This window comes from Amphiura filiformis, unplaced genomic scaffold (assembly GCF_039555335.1).
Source record: "Amphiura filiformis unplaced genomic scaffold, Afil_fr2py scaffold_72, whole genome shotgun sequence".
NCBI lineage: Eukaryota > Metazoa > Echinodermata > Ophiuroidea > Amphilepidida > Amphiuridae > Amphiura > Amphiura filiformis.
Genome location: NW_027305536.1, coordinates 89,786 through 111,759, shown reverse-complemented (window position 1 = coordinate 111,759; position 21,974 = coordinate 89,786). Strand labels below are relative to the sequence as shown.

The 21,974-nt window shown below is 36.1% G+C and overlaps 1 protein-coding gene across 1 annotated transcript; it reads left to right on the top strand.

The window, feature by feature from the left end:
* The first annotated feature begins 530 nt into the window (after positions 1-530).
* LOC140144690 (uncharacterized) lies at positions 531-20,971 on the top strand. Its single transcript, XM_072166500.1, has 2 exons — positions 531-829; positions 15,609-20,971. Exons 1-2 carry the CDS (start codon positions 781-783, stop codon positions 16,745-16,747), a joined length of 1,188 nt encoding a protein of 395 aa, XP_072022601.1. The 5' UTR covers positions 531-780; the 3' UTR covers positions 16,748-20,971.
* The last annotated feature ends 1,003 nt before the right edge of the window (positions 20,972-21,974 follow it).

Here is a 21,974-nt window from a genome sequence, read left to right as displayed (position 1 = left end):
ATCCCGGCAGGTTTTTGTCTTAACCAACCAAAAATCTTGATTTTTTAAGATGAGGATAATAAGCCATGTTTCTAATCATATGCAAATTCCTGATTTATGAACTCGCACCATTTTTAAAATAAAGCAGTTTTTCTTACTCTTTTATCTCAATTCATGACAAAAATTTGTGTTTATGTGCCCATATCATATTCCTTGCAAAGTTACGGTATTTTTTGTGAACATATATGGAATGTTGAAAGCCTTTCTTGTAGTTATATATAAAATATATAGCTATTAGGAGTTGTAGAGAGAAATTTGGAAGCTTTTAAAACTGCAACCCAAATCAAGCAAATTTAAATTTTCGTTGTGTGCGTATTCATAGCGTACAGTTTAATAATAGCGCGTCAAAGTTGAATGGCCCTCCAACTGGTATACAGACACACACACACCGTAGCTGTCACAATGCTGCTTTCCTATTGGTTGGATCGATTCAGCAAAATGCCCGGATGCTAGACCATGTGCTCGCCAAAGCTAGCTGTCAAAACACGCGGTCGGGCAATTTGGTGATTCATTCACACACTGCGAACTGAATTGACAACAGCGTATATTTTCAACTCGGAACACTTTTATTGATAAGGAAAAACGTGCTCTGAAAACCGCTGCTATATGATTGTTTTTTATCTATCTGACTTACGACAACAACACACTACGGTTGTAAACTAATTTGATTGCTTCAAATTGCATATTTTCATCCGATAAAACCAAAATTCGACTTGGAATTTACACCAACGGTGATCACACATGCAGGACGCTAGTGACATATGCAGCATGCGTATATACAACAAAAAAGGTAAGCTGGAGTTCACTACGTTTTCTTTTATATATAAATTTGCACGAAAATGATACGATTTTAGTGAATTATACTTTATTTACATGCATTCTCAATTATGTTAAGGAATATATATTTAATATGCGCGTGTAGTCGACTAGTCGTATAGATATTGTAGTATACTAGTATATAGCAGGGATGTACATTGTATACATAAATGATATTAAGACAACGTGGTACGGTATATCTGATGCAAGCGTATCAATATGTATGACGGCTCGCCAACAACATGACATCATCAGTAAATTTATAACTGATCAACAACATATCACGAGACTGTCATACCTTTATTCATCTTAAATGATATTATATCATACCTTATACTTTAAACTACGTGGACATTTACTATGGATGCTTAGTCATGAGACTAGAAACTATTATATAGCCTAATTGTAGATTGAACAGCACGTGTTGTGGTGTACTCTTACTCTTAGCCTATAGTACCAGGCCATGTACCAAATACCATTGTTCATCATGTCATGCTTTGACCATATAATTTCTTTTTCCAAGAGTGATCGCCAATCGATATGGGTCCCTGAATTTGTTAGCTAGGGACAGGTGTTGTGCATTGTTTGTGTCAAGTTTTTTGTTATACCATACTGATAACTTGACAGTAGGAAAGCTCTTTGTTTGAAACTCATCACAAGAGAGAAATGTCAACGGAACACGTAATTAAATGATATCAGCAGTAGGACCAGGCATTTTGAAACCCGATAGGGCTTCACGGAGTGCTCTAGAGTACATAATACATGACTGCATGGAGCCCAAATTTGGACACAATCTGGTGATGGTGAATTTGACATAATATGATAATAATACTTTCAGCATGGCTACCCAACCTTGTAATGTGACGGGGATGACAGCTCCAAATGGCACTATTTAAAATTCATAACTAGAACCCAGTGCAAACATCATTCACATATTTTCATGTTATTTCATTGAATACAACATTAACATCATTAATACATTTTCTTTTTTCTTGAAATTTATTTAAGAACAAGTGGCAAATACTATCCAAGGTTTTTCTCAGGTGTTTTTGACACAGCAGGTAGTCACTTTAACCTTGCCTATATTGTTATTATCATGATCATGCTTCTGTTTAGCTAGTCAACCATATATACCATGGCATAATTTGACTGTATACCACAAAATCACCCCTAAGGGTACTTCTTACCTATATTACAGTCCAAATACCCATACATAAGATCACCCTCCATGCATATTGGCTATTGTTTCCATTGTTTATGGGTATTTATACCCCTATTGTGTCCATGCGGGCCGTCGTCAGCATGGACGTCGTTCACGCTCGGTAAAATGTCAGAAAAGTGAAAGTAATTTTTCAATCAAAATGTAAAAAAAAATAATAATATGAAATTCCTTTTATTGTATAATTTCAGGATTAGATATCTTACACCTGTAGATTATATTACCTATGTTATATATTGAGGCCTAAACATGATTTGTAACAAAAAGACGCAATCATTTCAAGTATTAAATTTCTTGACACACTGGTATTTCATAGAAATCATGCAACGTCATGGAAGGGAATTTATTTTCAAGAAAAGGCCCGTAGGTCTCAAACACGGACCAATAGCAATTTGCACAAAGCTATGAGTCAACTCACGAGGTGCAATTTAGATAGGCTTTATTTACTTAAATCCCGACATAGACCTCCACGCTGGCATACCATTCCATTACTGGTTGCTGTTTAAACTTCTTTATTGTCCAAAAGCAGATTTTCAAATTATCAGTGCACTATGATATCTTTTTACCACCTTGTGGATGGTTAAGTAGAATGTTGTTATTACCTGATGACAGAATGTTTTGAATTCTTACAAGTTTTTAGGGCCTCAATTAAAGTGCGTTTATTCCCCACTTTTATGATGTGGTTGTGTCCAAGTTGACATTCGTAGTCACATGACATCCTCCATTAGGTCATTTAAGTGATTTGCATACCTGCCAAAGAGAAACAAAATGTTAGCTAACAATAAACTTTGCATCCGGTCGATATTGCATTTTTTTTGTTCCATTCATGTGGTCTGTTTAGTCAGTACCCTAATGTTCCCTAATCAATAGTGGGTAAACTTCAATAAAGGCCCATAAAATGTCATTGTCAAGCAAGATTTTTAGGTGGTCTTTTAAATAGGTGTTTTTTTAGCATTTTTTTTTATAGCAAGTGCATGGTTCAAGTTTTTTGACAGTTTAAAGTAGTTTGACTTCCCCTTTCGGCTACTCATGATGATGCATGGTTTGGTCCATAAAAAGCAAACAGTTACTCAGGTAGAAAATCTTTACAAAAATGTGGTGAGAAGCCATCACATGTTGTAGTTTAAAATGTTTCTTTCTATTGTTAAGTACCATACAACCTCGACAGACCTGTCAAACTCATATGTATTGTCCGTTGACTGACTCCAATATCCATTATCATGAAAAAAAAATTCTTTTAATTCAATTCTCCAGTGGTTTGTATGCATACACAATGTAAAATTGTCTCATTTCTTTGAATGAATGGAGATCAGACTATTGTATTGTGCGTGCCTTCCTCGCTTTCATGCCTGATCGATTCGCCATACCTGATGGTAAAAAAAATAAAAAAAATTGAATGCTTTCTTTCTTTATTATTAACTGAGTTTTGAAATGATTATTTCGTCAAGCACCAAGGCATGCCGAATCATTTGAAAATTAATAAGCCCAAGTAAAAAATAAAACATGTTTCACGTCAGGGTTTTCGAAAAAAAGGAGGAAGAGGGGGCTTTTTATTTTCTATTTTTTATCGCAAAATTGGTGTAAATACCCATAATTAGAGCTGTTTTAGCGTATACAATCATGCCTGGAAAAAGGAGGAGGCCCTTTTTATTTGTTGTTCTGAGAGTTACACCCCCTCTAATGATCACAAAACCTTCCTAAAGTGTTTCTTGTATCTTAACAAGGCTATAGAATGCATCCCAACTTCCTAGATATATTTTTTGAAAAGTTATAACTGAATTTCAAAAAATAAAATATATTTGAGGAAACCTCAAAAAGGAAGCGGGAGGGGACGTGAAACATGTTTATTTTTTTATTTGGCCTAATAACAGGAGTGCCGGTTGAAATTTCTTTTGATAAATGGGAAATGACACGAAGACTTGTGTTTAAAACGGTGCACGTGTGACGTTAAAATTGGCAAGTCTGAAACGGGAAGGTATTTTAATACTTGTATCGTGTTTATTTGAAATTGAAATGTAACACTTTAATTGAACTGGTCAAAGGATCCACGTGATTGTCTCGCTGACTGAATGGACTGTCCATCTGGTGAGTGGACAGGTTTGGAAGAGTTGTCGTATCATGTTCGACAAGCTACAACTTGTATATAAATAATGCTTTCTCCTTAATTAATTAATGGATACGCTATGTAGATGACAACCGCTGTCATCGCCTGTCATTCTTCTTATTTTATTATTTTGACGGCTCGCCAGCGATCGGCGTGACGCCATTACACTACACATACAATTTTTATATCATGTATATGCGATATGCAGGCATAATAAATGAACTACTGAGTGAGCCGGCGTATTTTCATATTTCATTAATGGTTTTAGTGATGCATTTCTGTCATACTAGCTAATGAATTATGGTGTATTTCGACGTTTTATGTCTGTTTTAATTTGACGAAACCAACCCACATACGGCCACGTGTCAGCTGTGGCGCTGCTTATTTTTTTTTTTTTTAATATTAATGTGATCATGATGTACGATTCATCATTCATGTACACAATATCGTAAGCTATTATACATTTTGTGTCATTGCTAAATGGTAGCCACAATTTCAACACACGTCATGTGTCAGAAATAATATAAATTTTCTAGTTGTCAACGTGCTCATTGCAGCATTGGTCACATCGCTACACACGAGATGACACAACAAAGTGGCTCTCATTTAATTGCCAAGTTTTACAGAACCAAACAATTGTCGGACCGAATCGCGAGCCAAATATACCTGAAAACTCGCCCAATTTTGTTTCTCTTGACCGTTGGTTTTCTAATGTGACAGGAAACTACTGAATGTTGCGGGCGCTTATTAAAGTTGTCAATTTCTCAACTATTGGTCACCTATACGTGCACGTGTATTGGAGTGACTTTGTCAAGTCAGGGGACTGAAATTGTAATAAGTCTCCCAATTGGGCGACTTGATCACGGGTTATTACCCATCTTGTCATTGTCCCTTTAATGATAATAAATACAAATAGATATTTTGATTTTTATTTATAGCACCGTATGGCGGGAAACGTAGACAATAGAAACTGCATTGGTGCTGTCACAGGGACAATAGCGAGTCGAGTTTAAATAGATATTTTGTTTGAATGCATCGGAGAATATTGGTATTCAGTCGATAATTCAAGGTGGTCGGTTCAGAGAACTTTAAATATATAAATATGCTTGCACATTCATGTTTCTACTGAGCAGACGATTGTAAATGTGGAATTACAGATCTAGAAACACATGGATATTCATTGTTTTTTCTTGGGAACTCAATTGATTACGTAATAATATTGAAACTTATGTAAAATACGCTAGTGATTCGCTTGACATTTCGTAAGTGTCAGGTGAAAAAAACCACACTTAGTAAGGTCTCAAATTGTCATCGTGAGGCATTTGAAGGGTTAAAATTAAAGATCCAGGCTCTGTCTTGCGTTAAAAAAAAAATCATTTTTTCACACTTTCGTTCATCGATGTAGATGCCATTAAATAACATTATTATTATAAAACAGATACATTGAAGGCTTTGATCCTGCGCATCCCTTCCAATGACATCTTATATCCAACGACCCTATTGATATTATTTATTATTATTATTTTCATTATTGAACGAAGATATTCAAAATACCCAGCAATCTCTCCAAAACAACATTGACAGCATTTGTCATTGCGGTACCTATACTCTGTACTTATACATGTTATTGTTCCGACGAGGTCGTGCAGAAAGGCTTTACCAATTGAATGAATGATCATTAAAAAGAGGATGGAACGAGTAATTTAAAATAAATTCAAACCGAGGTGAATTTACTCGAGGGATTATCAGGCTGCCCTTGGCAAAGTTTTTGTTCTTCCTTATTTAATTTTACAATAAAAGGTGAAAACATAACACAGGACCTTCGCACAGGGTTCCTGTGATTATGTTTGTAATTTTTGGGTTTTGATACAAAAAAATGAAACGCTTGGCTTGATTGATGATTTTTTTTTCATTTAAAAAATGATATTGCCCATCGTATATTTGCATTGTAAATCCGTGAGTGGGGTTTCAGAACATACAAATGCTTAATGGGGGTCGTCCCTCCACTGGTGGCCGATACCATTGTTTTTTACATTAAAACATTTCACCGTTGTCATGGTATTCCGTAAAAATCTCTTCAGAGTAGGCCAGAAATTTATGTAAAGGTTTTGTAAATTGTATTGAAATTTTAATAATGAAACGCACACGATTGGTCGTTTTATGAAGTTAGCAAATATGAAAGCGAAAGAGCACTTTATAAGTTAACAATGCCCTGCTCGTGTTTTAAGATCGAGAGTGAAGCTCAAAATGTCGCTTTTCGGAAAGCGTTTGATTTTAATGATTTACGCGTGCCTTCCTCTGTCCTATGGATATATGCAACCAAAGCAAATAGGTTTATTATAATAGCTTCCTGAAACTGGTAGTGAGTATCCGCCCAATATTTCTTATCGCATCCTACCAGAACTCGTATCCCCGGTACACCAAGAATAAACCATACCCTGGAGGTCAAGAGAAGAAAGTGGAATTAAAATTCCTTTTCCGGGTATTTTCTTCCTTCCAATTTGACAGTTCTTAAAAACTGGTCATAGACTTGTCATTTGGATTTTTCAAAAGGCATCGGATTTGAAACAAAAGACGTAAATCAAAACTGCCTCGCGGATCACTGCTTGCTGCAGAGTCGCGAAATTGGTTGAAATCCAGAACGGAAGTTTGATTTCGAAACATCGCAACTTGTTTCTTGTTCTTATTTTATGGCACATTAAGTGTTTTATTAGGTGTCGGTGGGAGGGTGTTTGGTGGTGGGATGTGTGATTTAATTTGAGATGACGTTATTTTGTGAGAATATCCGTAGCCACGGGTCCCGGTCTTTTCATAGGTGCACCGGTCAGGTTCATTTTATATCATGACATAATAAATATGTTTATTGCTCTATTGATGCTCAGAAATCAATTGACTGTCGATTTTACGCTATGACCTTTGCCTTTTTTAACATCTCAAGTTTTGTATGATCTCGAGGATTGACATTAATTCATTCATTTTGAACTTGAAGTGTCATTCTAAAAAGCGATGTCGATATGTGTCTTGTAAAATCTGTTTCTTTGTTTTTGTCAAATCTACGAGGTCATGTATTTTCGCCACTTCCATCATACACAATCACTAGGATCTACAACATGCTCATCTATCAGGGCTCAGTTCTATAACCCTAATACTATACACATTCACTGAACGACCTTTGAGTACAAAAACTCATACTCTGCAACATTGCACTGTGATTATTTTAATTAAGTTTATAAAACTATGCTATGGGATGAGGCTATTGTGGTCCATAGTGGGTATTGACAAGTGAAGGGCAAAGTTGACAATTTCAAGAGAAACCGATGATGTCATGAGTCGCGTGGATGAGTTGATTTATTAGCCCTCTACTTCCTGGTTCAACCCGTGCCACATGTCACACGGGTGACCGGGGAAACACCAGGCAGGCCAGCTAGACCCTGGATTTATCAGGCGGACCATCTTGTCCAATGTCAAATGCTCCCTTGGGCTAACGCCAGACGTGACCTGAGATATGATCAGGATTTTGACCTTCATTTACAAACTGGATTTGCAACATGTTGGCAACAAGTTATTTTGATCCCAATTTTTTTTTTTTTTTTTCACCTTATTTTTTTTTTTCTTGGATTTTTTGCTCTTTTACAGGCATGTCGTATAGTGTAGACCCATGCATGCACGCACGTGGTGAATAAAGTCAAAGAGCAGTCAATTAGCGATTTTTTTTTCAAGCATGCCTATTGGCTTTGATATTGGCTCTTGCACGAATTCCTGGTTTTTTACAAAGTCCGAATTTTCACACTTTGATTTTTTTCTGCCTGTTTTGAAACGCGCAAATTTACCCGATATTTCCGACTTTTCACAAGTTAAGTTTCAGGTTTGTTTGAACGGCACTAAACATCTAAAGTGGCATGTCTGTTTTTGTGTCTTCAGGCATCTAGATTTTGAGAATGCATGCACCAATGAAGGAAACTTCTACTTAAACCATCAATTTCCCACCATTTCCATGCTCCCACTAACGTTCCTCAATAACAATTCGAAGAATAAGATCAGATTCCTTGAATCTCGGGGATGTCAAACTTGTCCATAGTCTGTAACGACATCTTGATTAAACATAAGTACTTCCATGCTGTCGTTACCTATATGGCTATTAAAAATATCATAGCCCTTCGAAGCTTCCCATCAAATTAGCGAGGTAATTAGGGTACAGAAGCTCAGCTATTAACTTTGGCAACAAGCCATGCACCAGACACCTTGAGGCCGCTTTTAAATAATAAAGAAATAGTAGACGTATAAAAACTATTGACAGTTTAAAGGATATTAGGATGGAAACATGCTATATCCTGCCGTTTGAATTGGAATGACCTTTCCTTTGTCCCCGTACACTTGTGTTCAAGTGAGATTGGCCCTTGTCTTGCTATTACCCCCTTTTCCGGTGGTTTGTCTTGTAATTGAGTCAAATGCACTATTTCCTTGTTTTGTTTATCCCGGGCAAGAATAGTGTTGTTTTGCGATGAACTCTTGTTTGTCAAAAGTTGATACAAGAATAAATTGTCAATGTCGTATTGCACAAATACCAAAATAGAAGTGCGAGTTTCTTGGGAATTATCGATGTGGTGAGTTATTTTGAAGGCTCTTCGAGGTTTTTAATTGAAAGTTCTTTTTGTGGCGGTTGGCCAAAATTAGCGATGACATGATGACAGTCGATTCAATTGCAAAGTGTATTATTGGTACTGGTACGTAGATGACTAGGCCTACTTGTCATAAGTGTGAAAAGTGCACAACGTCATTACCGTTCATCTTCTCATAGTACAAAAATAGAAACTGTATACAAAACACAATGTCATCATCATAAAGCTTTATAAGATATTTTACAGAAAATATTCTCGCGCGTCGGATTTGGAGATCAAGCTATATTTCTAACCGAGGTAAGAACAATCTTAGTTTTTACAAGATTCTTCAGTTTGGAGCTCACTTATTAATCATAATCACAACTCTTGGCATATTTTTCCTATTTTTAGAGAATGAGTAGGGCCCTATTGAATGATCAAGAGAGTTAAGTTCGATTACAGATTCTAGAATGTGGTTCGATACATTTTTGTTAGTGATGACGCTTCATTGCGATGTCTATAATAGTACAATGGTGGTAAAATGACCGTCAGCTGTTTCTTTCTTTGTTGCCGATTGAGAGAAAACAAGGGCAGAACTAAAGCGAATGGAATGAATCATTGGATACGATTTTATCGACTTGTTCCAACACATGACAAAAGATAAATATAACGGGATGAACTGATGATGACACTTGTTATGTTACCCAATGTATTATTTGTATCGTACGAGTTCTTAGAATTTAATAATTATTTGGATATAGGCCCACGGCTATTTCTTTCTCATGATGCGAGGTCGGAGCAAGCCACAAAATGTATAGACAATCAACTATGCCCACCAAAGAGGAGACTTGTTGTTGTTATTATTAATTTGATAATTATTGAACCTTTTTGATCTCATGAAAATAAATTAAACATTTTTTTAACAATTCCCATTTTTTTTACCATTCACGCCATACTACAAATGCAATGAAAAAAAATCAGGTCATGGTGGGATGAGGGGGATTTAGAATTGACCCTGGATATTATATAATATAGATGTACAAATATATTATCAAATCAATGATATTTTACCCAAGATTGCGGGAGGTATTCACATTTATACACGTGTTACCATGAGAGAGAATATAATTTTCATGAAAAATGAAAATAACAGCGTGATTTTAGGAGGTTTATGTCTGACGAGTCGTGACTTGGCCGTCAGCTGGCATTGATGATCAAGAATACTCAATGAGGATGTTAATTAACTAATGTCAATTTATTAGTACGTCGGAACATGGGCTTGGTTGTGCAACATTAATATTGTTACATATTTCAGTTATGTCAGCAGAGTCATACAATACATAATTATATAGGCCTAAACCTTTAAATTAAAAAAAATCCCCTTAAAAGGGATAGCTGGCCTCACAATTGAGAAGAGGACTTTCATACAAAAAATAGACCCTTTGCTGAATTGCCATATTTATTTACTGGACTTGCACTTAACCAATCCATACCACGTTGACAGTCTCTAAAATAATTGGATCTTGCAGCATGTGAAACAATCATGAAGAATATCATCTCTTTTCGTTAGCTCGAATCTGTCATCTGCAGTCTAGATCGTGCTTTTTTAATTTTGACATTTCATATCGGTTCCGTTACACTACCCCCCTCTCATTACGGATGTGTATATAATTTCACCGTGTGACTATAATACTATACACGTGGTGTTTTGATCATATTTTCAGGCATAAAAAGAAAACTCCAGTGGTTTATCGAAATATTCAATGGAGTGCAACCGGTGAACATCACCGCTTATTGGAAAGATAATTACCATCGTTCAGATGACGAGCTCCCTTGCCAGCATGTTGCCCGTGTGGCAGAACAAAGAATAGCACTGTTAAATAATTATTATCGAATGAGAGCTGTCAAAAGCATCTGTAGCCAATTTTAATTTTTGATTTCTTTTTTTCTTTTTGATATGGTGATCGATTTTTTTCTTTAAAAGGACAACGGTCCGACTGAGAGCGCGTGTGCGTCAGCTTGCATGCGGACAATGCAAATCTTGGAACTGTCAAAGACGAAAATAAATAGACCTAATTCAATATGGTGACCATTGTATACATGAGTCGGATCATACCTTAAACAAGCAACAATTTGAAATTCCATGTACCATGTGTGCGATAATAAAGACCAAGATTAGGCCTACCTTATTTTTAAACTAAACGAGGCTTCTTTGTTCCGAATCTATCCTCAATTAGCCGGTCGTTTCAGTATCTGTTTCATGTGTTCTGCTTATCAATTTACAGTTTTAATTATGATAAGTGAACATTTATCATTTTTAAATATGAGCTGGAATAATGCACAATTTAGTGAAATAAGTGATGATGCTAATTATGACGGACGAACCGCTACGGTTGTCGGTATTGTAGACATACTATAGGGGTATTTAGTATCACATGATAGATATGTAACACCACAGACCCTAGAAAAAAGAACACTCGCAATCTTGTAGACATTTTTCATTATTTAAAATGTTTAACACTTTATTTTTTTTTAAACGAGGCACATTATTCCGCGTATAGGGTATATTTCAGTGTTTGTTTTGTTTTTCTGTTTGAAATAATAAGACTAGTCTTAATAATCGAAAATGTTCCTTCGAAACATCATTGTTAATAATGTTTTACAAAATATCAACATGCATGGATGGTACGGTATAATTGATATCTTGAAAACAATGTGGATCGAAACAAATATCCAATATAATAGAACCCTTAAATAAATGTTGTGACTGATCTGATGGGAGTTTCACTTTTGTGTCAGGTCCTATGTTCTCAGTTTTCATTAAATAGGCATATCCCGTTTGTTCATTTTTTTTTAATTATTTTTTTTTTCTTCAAATTTTAATATAATTTACGGGTATGAATGTTGCTGGTTTCACTTGAGACGTAGCACCTGGGTGCACTTTGCATGTCGAAAAAGCTTTCATTCAAGGAAAGATAGGAACAGTTTCAGTCACTGACAGCTCGTAATTGTGCATGGTTTATATTTCGGTTATTAATAATTTTTATTATCAACGTTTATGACGAAAATTAGTTTTTAAAAGACGCAGGTACTGTCGCGTCGAGTGGTTGTCAAGATGCGTGTACGTGTTATGCTTACAACGAAACTAATGAAATACAAAGGGGTTTCGCTCAAAATTACTTTCAGGAGCCGTTGGTTATTAACTTTAACCAGCTATTAATAATAAGGAAGAAAACGGTGTGAAGGGGAAATGAGCAAACGGTATGGGGGGGGGCAGAACAACAACAACAAGATAATGCTGCACACCACCCAAAGAACCACATATGAGATGGTGTGATGGTGATAATTATGCCGAGATGATGAGAAAACAAGCTTTGTGAAATGAATTGCTGGTCATTTGAGAGACGAAAATGATATTGATGTAATGCTCATATGATGGATGATGGTCAGTGTCAACTGCTATTGTGGGTAACTGAGTCACGTTGCTATGGTAACCGGCAACTCCAACATCATGGCAGCACTATGCTGTTTACTTGCGTAATCGATATTTTTACGATATTAGTAATGTTAATTATGTGCATGGTCCAGGCACGAGGTACCCGGATGTGTAAACACACCACGCATTTATGTTTATCAAATATCAAAAATACAATTCCGAGGAGTCCAGCCTCGTGCTGGTCTCTTTCCTGTCATATGCTCGGTTGGTCTGCAATGCATGCAGTGTCATGTACTATTAATAGCGACCTACCTCAGTCCACGCCATGGTCCACGGTAGCGCCCATAAACTATGACGTGTACTATATCGCTACTATCATAATGATATGTTTGATAAACTTGGATGTAAATAATGTGTTTTTGTCATTAGTAATATTTTACTCATACATGTGGTTTTCTTTTTTTGGGAATTAAGTACTCGACAGCTCATCACTAGGAGTGGTTGATTACTTGTCAATGGTAATTATTGTAAAGATGGTTTTGCTATTATTATTGCCTTTTAATTTGGAAAATTAATATGACAAGGGCACTGTCATCGACCACGAGGGACCAGTTGTAAACATCCAGGGATAGAAACAAATTACACCAATTGGGACCAAAATATTATTAAACAATAAACATGCTGTTAATTATTTATAAACAGGCCATTGTACTTATTTTTATATTACGTTTTTAAAAAAAATGGTCAACAAATATCGACGTTTTAATACTTGTGGCTATATTTGTTACAAATTGTACCGATTCATGCTTGATTAGGTCGGGACATATACGCATAGCTATTTTTGAATAATGGTGGTTTAGTCTTTCCATAATTGAGTTCATTAGTTAATGAATTGAAACTAAAATTAGTCATTTGGCCTAGTCACGAATGCGCATCATGTGGAATGCGTAAGTAATGGATATTTATGCATTGGTAGTTTGTGATTATAAAATTATTTAAATTAACAAAATTAATCGCGTGTATATATTTTCAATGATAATGTTTACGATGAAAGGCATATTGTGGGTATTCATCATAAATATTAAAATTTCAAAACATTGTGGCTGACAAAACTAATTTTTGACGAAGTATAATTGTATTTGTATGCACATTGCTGGTATTTTTTTGTAAATGAAGAGCTACATTGACGCCCTCTGCCGCTAGCAAATTACTGTCTGAATCAGTGTCATCAGCATCATCATGTGTCATTTCACCTTTACACGCTGTTTCCCGCCACGCAGTAGCAGCCACAACCAGCTGATATCGTTTGGCATTCTGCCAATATAGTATAAATAGTGAATAAATAACAATATTCTCTTTCATAATTATTATTTTTTTGGAGTTTGTACATTTGACGTTTTATATCACGACTGTCACAAAGAGGAAACGATATATTTGCATTGGTACTATCATTTGGTACCACCGGAACCTCACCCCTGGAGCGGGGGTCCAATGATCATTGATAAAACCTGCCCAACTAGAAGTCAATTTTATGTTTAAATAATATTTCTTTCAAGTCAGGTGCTTTTGTGTTTTATAGTTTACTTGGTGTGTGTATAAAACGTCTGACGTGAAAAAGTAGGCTATTCAATGTGGTTCTATTTATGTGTGTAATTTTGTTGTGATCGGAAAGCCTTGAATTTCTATTCAGATTTGTTTTGAGTTTGAAAGAATAGCACCTGTTGTAGGGGTGTGATTATGTTTGGTGGTAGATGGGACCGCGATGTGACGCTTCATTTGTCGCGCACCTGTACGGTAGTTTACTTGAACGGCCTTTGTTTCCTTTTTCAAAATGGTTAACCAACGTTTTACTAAGGGATGTATTAATATTTTATAAGTCATGGGTCTTTGGCATGATTCCCGTTTCTTTTTAAATTTTTTTTTGGGGGGGGGGGCGCTAACCTGATTTTGAGAAGATATTTTTGAATTTTGAACAATTTCATCAGGAATCTACTGGTTGATGGTATCTGAAAATATTTGCCGTTAAATAAAAGAAAAATATAGTATATTTAACATGTATTTACCAATTTCTATATTTAATAAGCCACTACACCCACCATCCACCAATACAACTCACATTTTACAGTGAGCTTCTGAAGTAGCAAGTGACGTACATTGTGTATCAAATTGTTTTGTTTATCAACATTAACGCCCACTCGCGTTCAAAGAAACTAAAATAAGTATATTACTGATCCTTATCGAAACAAATTATTTATATCCATCGATAAGGCTAGACTCCGATCCAATGAAAAGAAGTACACAATGTTCACCTTTTTTTCATAAATTCTAGTTTTTGACCCACCCAAACGTCAAATTAACTGCAAATTGCGATGACAGCGACTGAAAAAGCCCGTTCATGTGGTTTTCGCACAGGTAGGCTCACCATCGCGAGTTCAAGGGTATGGTAATCAGGAAGACTTGTTATGTTCAGCGTCAATGAAGCGAGTGTTTATTCCATTCAAGTAAATCCTCAACCAATATTATCCCTCTCGTCTAGTTCAAGTTTTACTCTTTATACTTTAAGGCCTATGTACGTGTAAAATTGACTGGCGCCATGATATTTACATATTGAGACCCTAGCAACGTGTCAAGTGATCCTTTAATAAATATCACATTATTATCGTGCTTGTAATGTAATCATTACCGATTTGATCTGTTTGATGAAAAACGTGGACTTCAGTTTCCACCTGAACGTGGCTCTTAACCCCCTGTGTACTACATGGCGATCTAACATTGCCTCTGATTGGTCAATTACATGATATCTTCATTTTAATCACCAATCAGAATGGAGTTTTGCAAATAATTCATCCCAATTTTTTTGGGGGTGATGAAATTATTCTAACAATGTTGCTGATTGGTCCAATTGATTATGAAAGTTTCATTTTGGCCAATCGGCAGGTAGTTCTCATGGGGTTAATCAAAGGGTGTCGAATTAACCTCATGTATACTGTTGATGATCTTTGGTTGATGATATAGGTTCATGATATAGCTTTAGCAGACTGTATTCTGACCGGGCATTTTGACTTCACTTTGAACTGTTGTTATATAATTTTTTTTAAATCATATATTTAATGTGCATGCCCGCATGTAGGCTACAAACATTCCGAGTATTGGTTTAGTTTTTTTTGCCATGGATACTGGATTTGACAAGTTTATAGAAGCAAATATCGGAAACGACTGATTGATATTTGTCAGGTCAAAGGTTAAAGTAATTATCATTTAATCGCTATGTGTACATATCCTACGCACCTATGTTGACAAGTCAGTTGTAGTTGGAAAGTAAACAATTCCCGCCAGGTGCTTTATTTGTATACCTTATTTAATGTTTGTTCTCTTTTTGTGTTTTTGATCTTGCAGCTAATTCTCCAGAGAAGACCACCATGCCTCATGCACCCACCGACGGAGTCATTCACAAGAAGTTCCGTCCAGCCCCTCTTGCCAGCAACAGTACCTATAGCGACATAACCACCATGGCAGATACTACACCCATTAGTACACCAACCAACAGTTCCGGGGGTCCTCCTGCTAAGAAAAGACGGGGTAACCTTCCAAAGGAATCTGTGAACATATTGAAAATGTGGTTGTATGAACATCGGTATAATGCCTACCCAAATGATCAAGAAAAAGTCCACCTTGCTCGATTAGCTAATCTGTCCCTCCTCCAAGTGTGCAACTGGTTCATCAATGCAAGGAGAAGAATCCTTCCCGATATGATCCGGCAAGAAGGTCGCGACCCCGACAAGTTCACGATCAGCCGTCGCACATCCGGGAAATCCACGAGTAGTAGCTCAAGCAGCACAAGCACGCCCTCAGAAGACGGCGACAGTAACATGGGGTCCGCATCTGATGGTAGTTGTGGCTCCCCGGAGCCAGTAGAAAATAGCGACATGGGTGATGATGCTCCTGATCTGTCTGGAAGCAGCAGCGGGTACGAATCCCCGCCCTACTCTCGCGATGACCTCTCAGCCTGCAATAGTCCCCCACATTTGGAACGTGAAGATACACGACCACCAAGTGCTGACCAAGAGCAAGATCGCGAGGAAAGAATGGACACAGACACTCACAATCTTCTCAGATGCAATGAGCCCTCATCTTCTCTTACATGTTACCCCGGTCCATCCATGTTTCCGTATCCAGTAATTACACCGTTATACAGACCAACAGCTATATCCCCGGCATCACAGACTCTGTACCCACTCCCTCCACACTCATCAGACTCTCATCGCTACTCGCCAAACAGTGGACTTCATTATTACAGTAGCGCGTCGTCGACCATGCCAGCACACCAACACACCACCCCTCCGCCGTCCCCGCCAAGACCGCTCGCAACCCCGCTAACAGCTAGTGGTCGGTCTGTAAGTGGTGCTACAGAAGAAGCCAAGTTCAATCCTTTACACATGCTTGTGGACGCCGCACTCTGGAAACGCGAAAATGAAATGAGTCAAATAACGCCACCACACCACCCGGGACATTATGGCAGGGTCGTGGCTTGTTAAGACTGACTGAAAAGTACTTTTTTGATAAACTTTGAAAGGAAAAACCTTTTTGAACTATTCCAGTTCTTATGAATGCCCTGATACATTGTACTTATCAAGACGAAATTTTGTATTTATGTAATGTTTTGGCCTTATTTATTCAAAGTTCCAGAGCAAGTGGTGCTAACTTAAAAGAAGGAATTTCAATAAGATGATATTTAGGATGGTACTTTAATACCGATCAATGCAAAAAAATATTGTTTTCGCTTTAGTAATAATAGCCTCACAAAACAGGTCTTTATAACAAATGGAATAGTTAAATTAATGCATCAATATCTTCACATTTTTGTAATGTAATTCTGTCAAGTGCCTTGACTCAAGATTTCTAACTATAACATGTGACTTCTGTCGTGCCAGACTTCATTCAACATTTCAAGATAGAAAACAAAAGTTGGGTGTGATATGAGTTATTCCCTATCATGAAAGACATGCAAGCTTTATGATGTCACATGATCATCAAGATATCACTTTATAACCATGACGTCATCATGAAGCTGAAGTCAGACTCGGAAAAGGCATCATTATGTCAACAATGCCGAAATACTAGTAATAGTCATATGATTGTAAAATGCATGCAATATATGAAAGAATGATGTTATATAATATGTGATAACTGTCAAAGGGAAATAAGAATAGGAAATGTTTATAACGAGACTACTGTCATCATATCTCACACTAGGATCCACAACATGCTCATCTATCAAGGCACAGTTCTTTAACCCCAATACATTTGCACAATCATTGAATGACCTTTGAACATTTGGGTACAAAAACTCGTACTCTGAAACATGAGGTCTAATTTTGCACTAAGATTGTTTAATTGAGGTTATCGAACTATGCCATTGGGATGAGGCCATTGTGGTCCATAGTGTCAAGAAGACACGAAAGAAGAGTGCACTATCAAGCAAAAAGAGTCATTTGTCGCCGAAACTGATCTTGACATACGGCTGTGTTTTGTTCTTTTCGGCAACGTGAAAATATTCAGAAAATAACAAATCTTCAGAGCAATAACATGCGCTGAAGATGCCGGTTGACCCGGTGAAAGCTCTCCAGTGAGTGTACCAAATTTTGAGTAGCGTAGAAGTTTAATTTTGCTTTCTATGCAAATATTCGTATCTCAAGATCATTAACTCGTTTATTGAGAGGATATTCAGCATAATTGTGAATTTATAAATTGAGCAAAACTTGGTTCAGTCCGACAAATGACTTATTTTGGCTGATGTCACAGATTTAAAATGGTTGCTGGTTAGTTGTATGTCCGGTCAACAAAAACGCCTAGTTTTTGACATTAAGTTCCCTGTTTATCAATATTTTTGGCTTAAATATACTTTTGAATATTTGCCTCCAAAATGTAAAAATATTGTGTCGGCGAAATCTTTTTTTAACAAATGATCTATTTGGTCATAAAACTGCACATATATCGGTGTATTGCATACTACATACTACAACATTTATAAAGCGCCTTTTCAAGAAAGTTTCAAAGCGCTGATTGCATCGAGCACTTTCTGGTTATCAGATTCTTTGCCGAAGTAAGGAAATAGAGATGAGAACGGCATAGTTACAGAATCACTGACGTAAGTTTTGAGATATCATAAGTTAACATAAAAACAGACGAAAATTCAGAGAATTGTTTTTGTTGACCGGACCAAATGTCGTCATGTTAATATCATGTTAAACAGATACTTTAGCGATGGTGTATATGTAAATTGTTACAGGTTGTCAATGGTAGCATCAGGAATATACCGGTACTAAAGAAACTGCATGTGGTTCAAAAATAGTGTGTAATATCGTAAGTGCCGCTACAGACTCCGGGTATTCGGCGTAGAATATTTGGTGCAACATATCAACGTTATTTAATCTAGTCCCATTCTATTTCCAGTAATGTTAAAGTTCTAACGAATGTTTGATGCCATAAAATCGATAATATATTACGTATAATATCTGTTAGAAAAATATTATCGATTTTAAGTCATCAAACATTCGTTAGAAGTTGAACATTACTGGAAATAGAACGGGAATAGATTAAATAACGTAGATATGGATTATGTTACATCGAATATTCTACGTCGAATAAAAAGGTCTGTAGGTCACTAACTCTTGATGAGTAGCTCATTTTGTTAGTCATCAAAGAAAGAATTGCGAGCACAATTCTATAACTTTCTTTCAGTGAACCACAATACAAGTAAGAGAGAAAGACAGTACACAATGGTGGTTTAGACTTGGACGTGTCGTTTTTGATGCGTACATCGCCTAAAGTTAATGCGTACACAACCATAACAAGTGATTATATCAAAATTCTGGCCCAATTCCAACACCATATTCTGTAAAGAAATGGTATTGTCAAATATTTTTGATCATTTTTCTTTTTCAATTTCAATAGGCCGGCAGCCGCAGTGTTGCACGTTAACATTGGTAAAATGAAACAATATGTTCGAATTCAGGATTGAATTGTGTCAAACTTGGAAAGCCACATTGTGGTTTTGTGTGTCTTTTCACACTGGTGTTCAGAGACATAAAGTTTTAGACACATCAAAGCCATAATGTACAATTTCCTTCAAATTTTAATTTTATTATTCTTTACCCGAAATGCTGAACTGATATTAGTAATAAGATCGTACATTATAGCTTTGCAGTTATTATTCCAATGTTTTCTCAAGGCTGATGTTTAAGTTATTGGTTATGCGCATTTTTCTATTTTGAAAAGACTGTTCAATGTTATACCTGGCCATGTTTTCAGTGTACTTAGCTGATAAGATTCAAATCAACAAACCTTCCTTGTTCCCTATACAGTATTCCGTTCTGAAGTCAAACATTAAATACCCGATAAACGAAACCAAAATCATGAGTTTACATTAAAATATTGATCATGTTTTATAATTGTGAATGAGAAAAAATGATTACGCCAATTAAAAATCGTTCATGCGGTTGTAATAATGTTATATGAATTAATAAGTGCATAAATTCAATAATTTTCCAAACGGTACTAATTATTCCTGCGTTGTGTATGCAATAATTACTATATGCTCAACAAGATTTGAGCATTTTATTTATTTACAAGTAATCAAATTTCTTCCCATTTTCGTAATTTTATACCAAAATTTTTGTATGGCAAATTTAAAATTGCTTGATTTTTGTATGAATTTTCAATTACCTTACGGTGTTTTTTTGCAAGATGCAAAATTAAATTTAATTGGAATTTTTGTATTTTATGTGATGTTAATACCAAGTATTATACGATGGGCTATTCGGGAAAATAATAGTGCATACCCCCTATAGAAGAGTTACTTTTCAATAAATGTCTGGATTTCCATGTTTGCTTTCTGAAAACAGATGGCATTACTGAAAAAGGCTTGGAAATGCTATTAAATGAATGAAATTGTCCAAAATGAACTCTCAATTAGAGGATTTCCAGCTATTTGTGTGTTGGATTTTTCGCCTTTGGACACTTTAAAAAGTGAATTTCCAGCAATCACGACTGGACTAAAAGTTCGGAAATCCAAACTCTTCTATAGGAGGTGTGCGTCTATTTTCTGAAATGGCCCAATATTCAATTCGTTAAGTAGTATCCCTATGTCGCCAAAAAGTATTTGAGTCCTGTAAGGTATTTCATTTAATAATTGAATTTATATTGTTGGAGAAAGGAGACGATTTGGAACATTTGGCTATAAAATGGCTTACAAGATGTTACATGCTTCGTTTACAATGTAATTTTGTTTCTCGGTTTTTTTATCTTCCATGTTTTCTTATACGGTACATGTATCTCTGATTTTCTGTCTCGATAAATTGTGTCAAACCGTCTCACAACAGGAATGTATTTTCCAGAAAATTAATTAATTTTAGAATATACTCTTGTTTCTGCTAATGTATGTATTCATTTGAAAGAATTAAATGATTACACAGTGAATTTCAAAATCTCTTGGAACATACATTTCTGTAGGACAGTTAGAAACACCTTATGTTCCTAGAAACACTTTAAGGATGAGAAAATATGATTTTATTTCATTATAATTGGATGTTGGTGAAACTAGTTTACACTCGAGTCGCTCCTGTGATCGAGTTCTGACCAATAAGCGTGACGGTTTCATACTGATTGTAAAGAACGTTCCATTTCATTGGAGAAATAAATTGTCATGGTTACTTATGTAGCAGCAATGAAGTGTAAGTTGACGCTTTATCATTAGCTCAATTTTTTTCCTCAAATCTTCATAAAAGTAAATCAAAATGGCTCTTAGCGCAGTGGCTCTAAGTGTTTTAATACATGTACAGCTAGCTGAACATGACTGGTCTTGCGGTTCTTGATTAACACATGCAAATGTGTGGGGATTGGGACTGGTGTGGTGTGATAGGAATCTGAATATAATATTTGAACACGATTCCCTCGTGAGATGCACAAAGCCATTTTAGTTTACTTTCAAGAAATTGTTACATTTCGTGATCCAAAGTTTTGTCCCACACCGCCAAACACTAGGATCCACAACATCATCTATCAGGGGCACAGTTCTTAACATCCAATACATTTGTACATTCATTGAATGACATTTGAAGACTTGGGTACAAAAACTCGGACTCTGCAACTGGAAGTCAAATTTTGTACTATGATTATGTAATTGGGGTTATTGGACTATGCCATTGGGATGAGGCTATACAAAATGTGTGGTCCATAGTGAAACCTACCTTCCTTGTTGATTCGGCCGTTCGACAGACATCATCCACTTTATATTTTCTGTATGTCCACAGACAGAAAGCTGAAATTCGGAAATATGCTTTTTTCTTGACCCATACAAGCTCACCCTAATAAGAGGATGATGTAATCACGAAATGTTCCTTAAGATTAAGCGTCGCTTTTGTTGTAAAGAAAGGAAGCCATTTATGTGCTTTAGTAGATTACGGTATTGGTTATGCAGCTAGAATTCTTCTCTTTATTAATTAATCATTTATTGAACTTTTCATTTATTGTAATATACTTCTTTGCCTTCTGTGAATACTGGATATTAAGGGAATTTATGTTGAAATTATTACGTAATGTGCTTTTTGCGTGAATGTGATATATATAATAAATTATATGTGAGCAACTCTTTTACTGCTCTTTTCTGTACATTGATGAATGACTTGTGTGTTTTATTTCATTTGGTGATAATCTTTGTTGGCAAACGGGAGTTCTATGTGACCAACATTTACCATGTTAAAG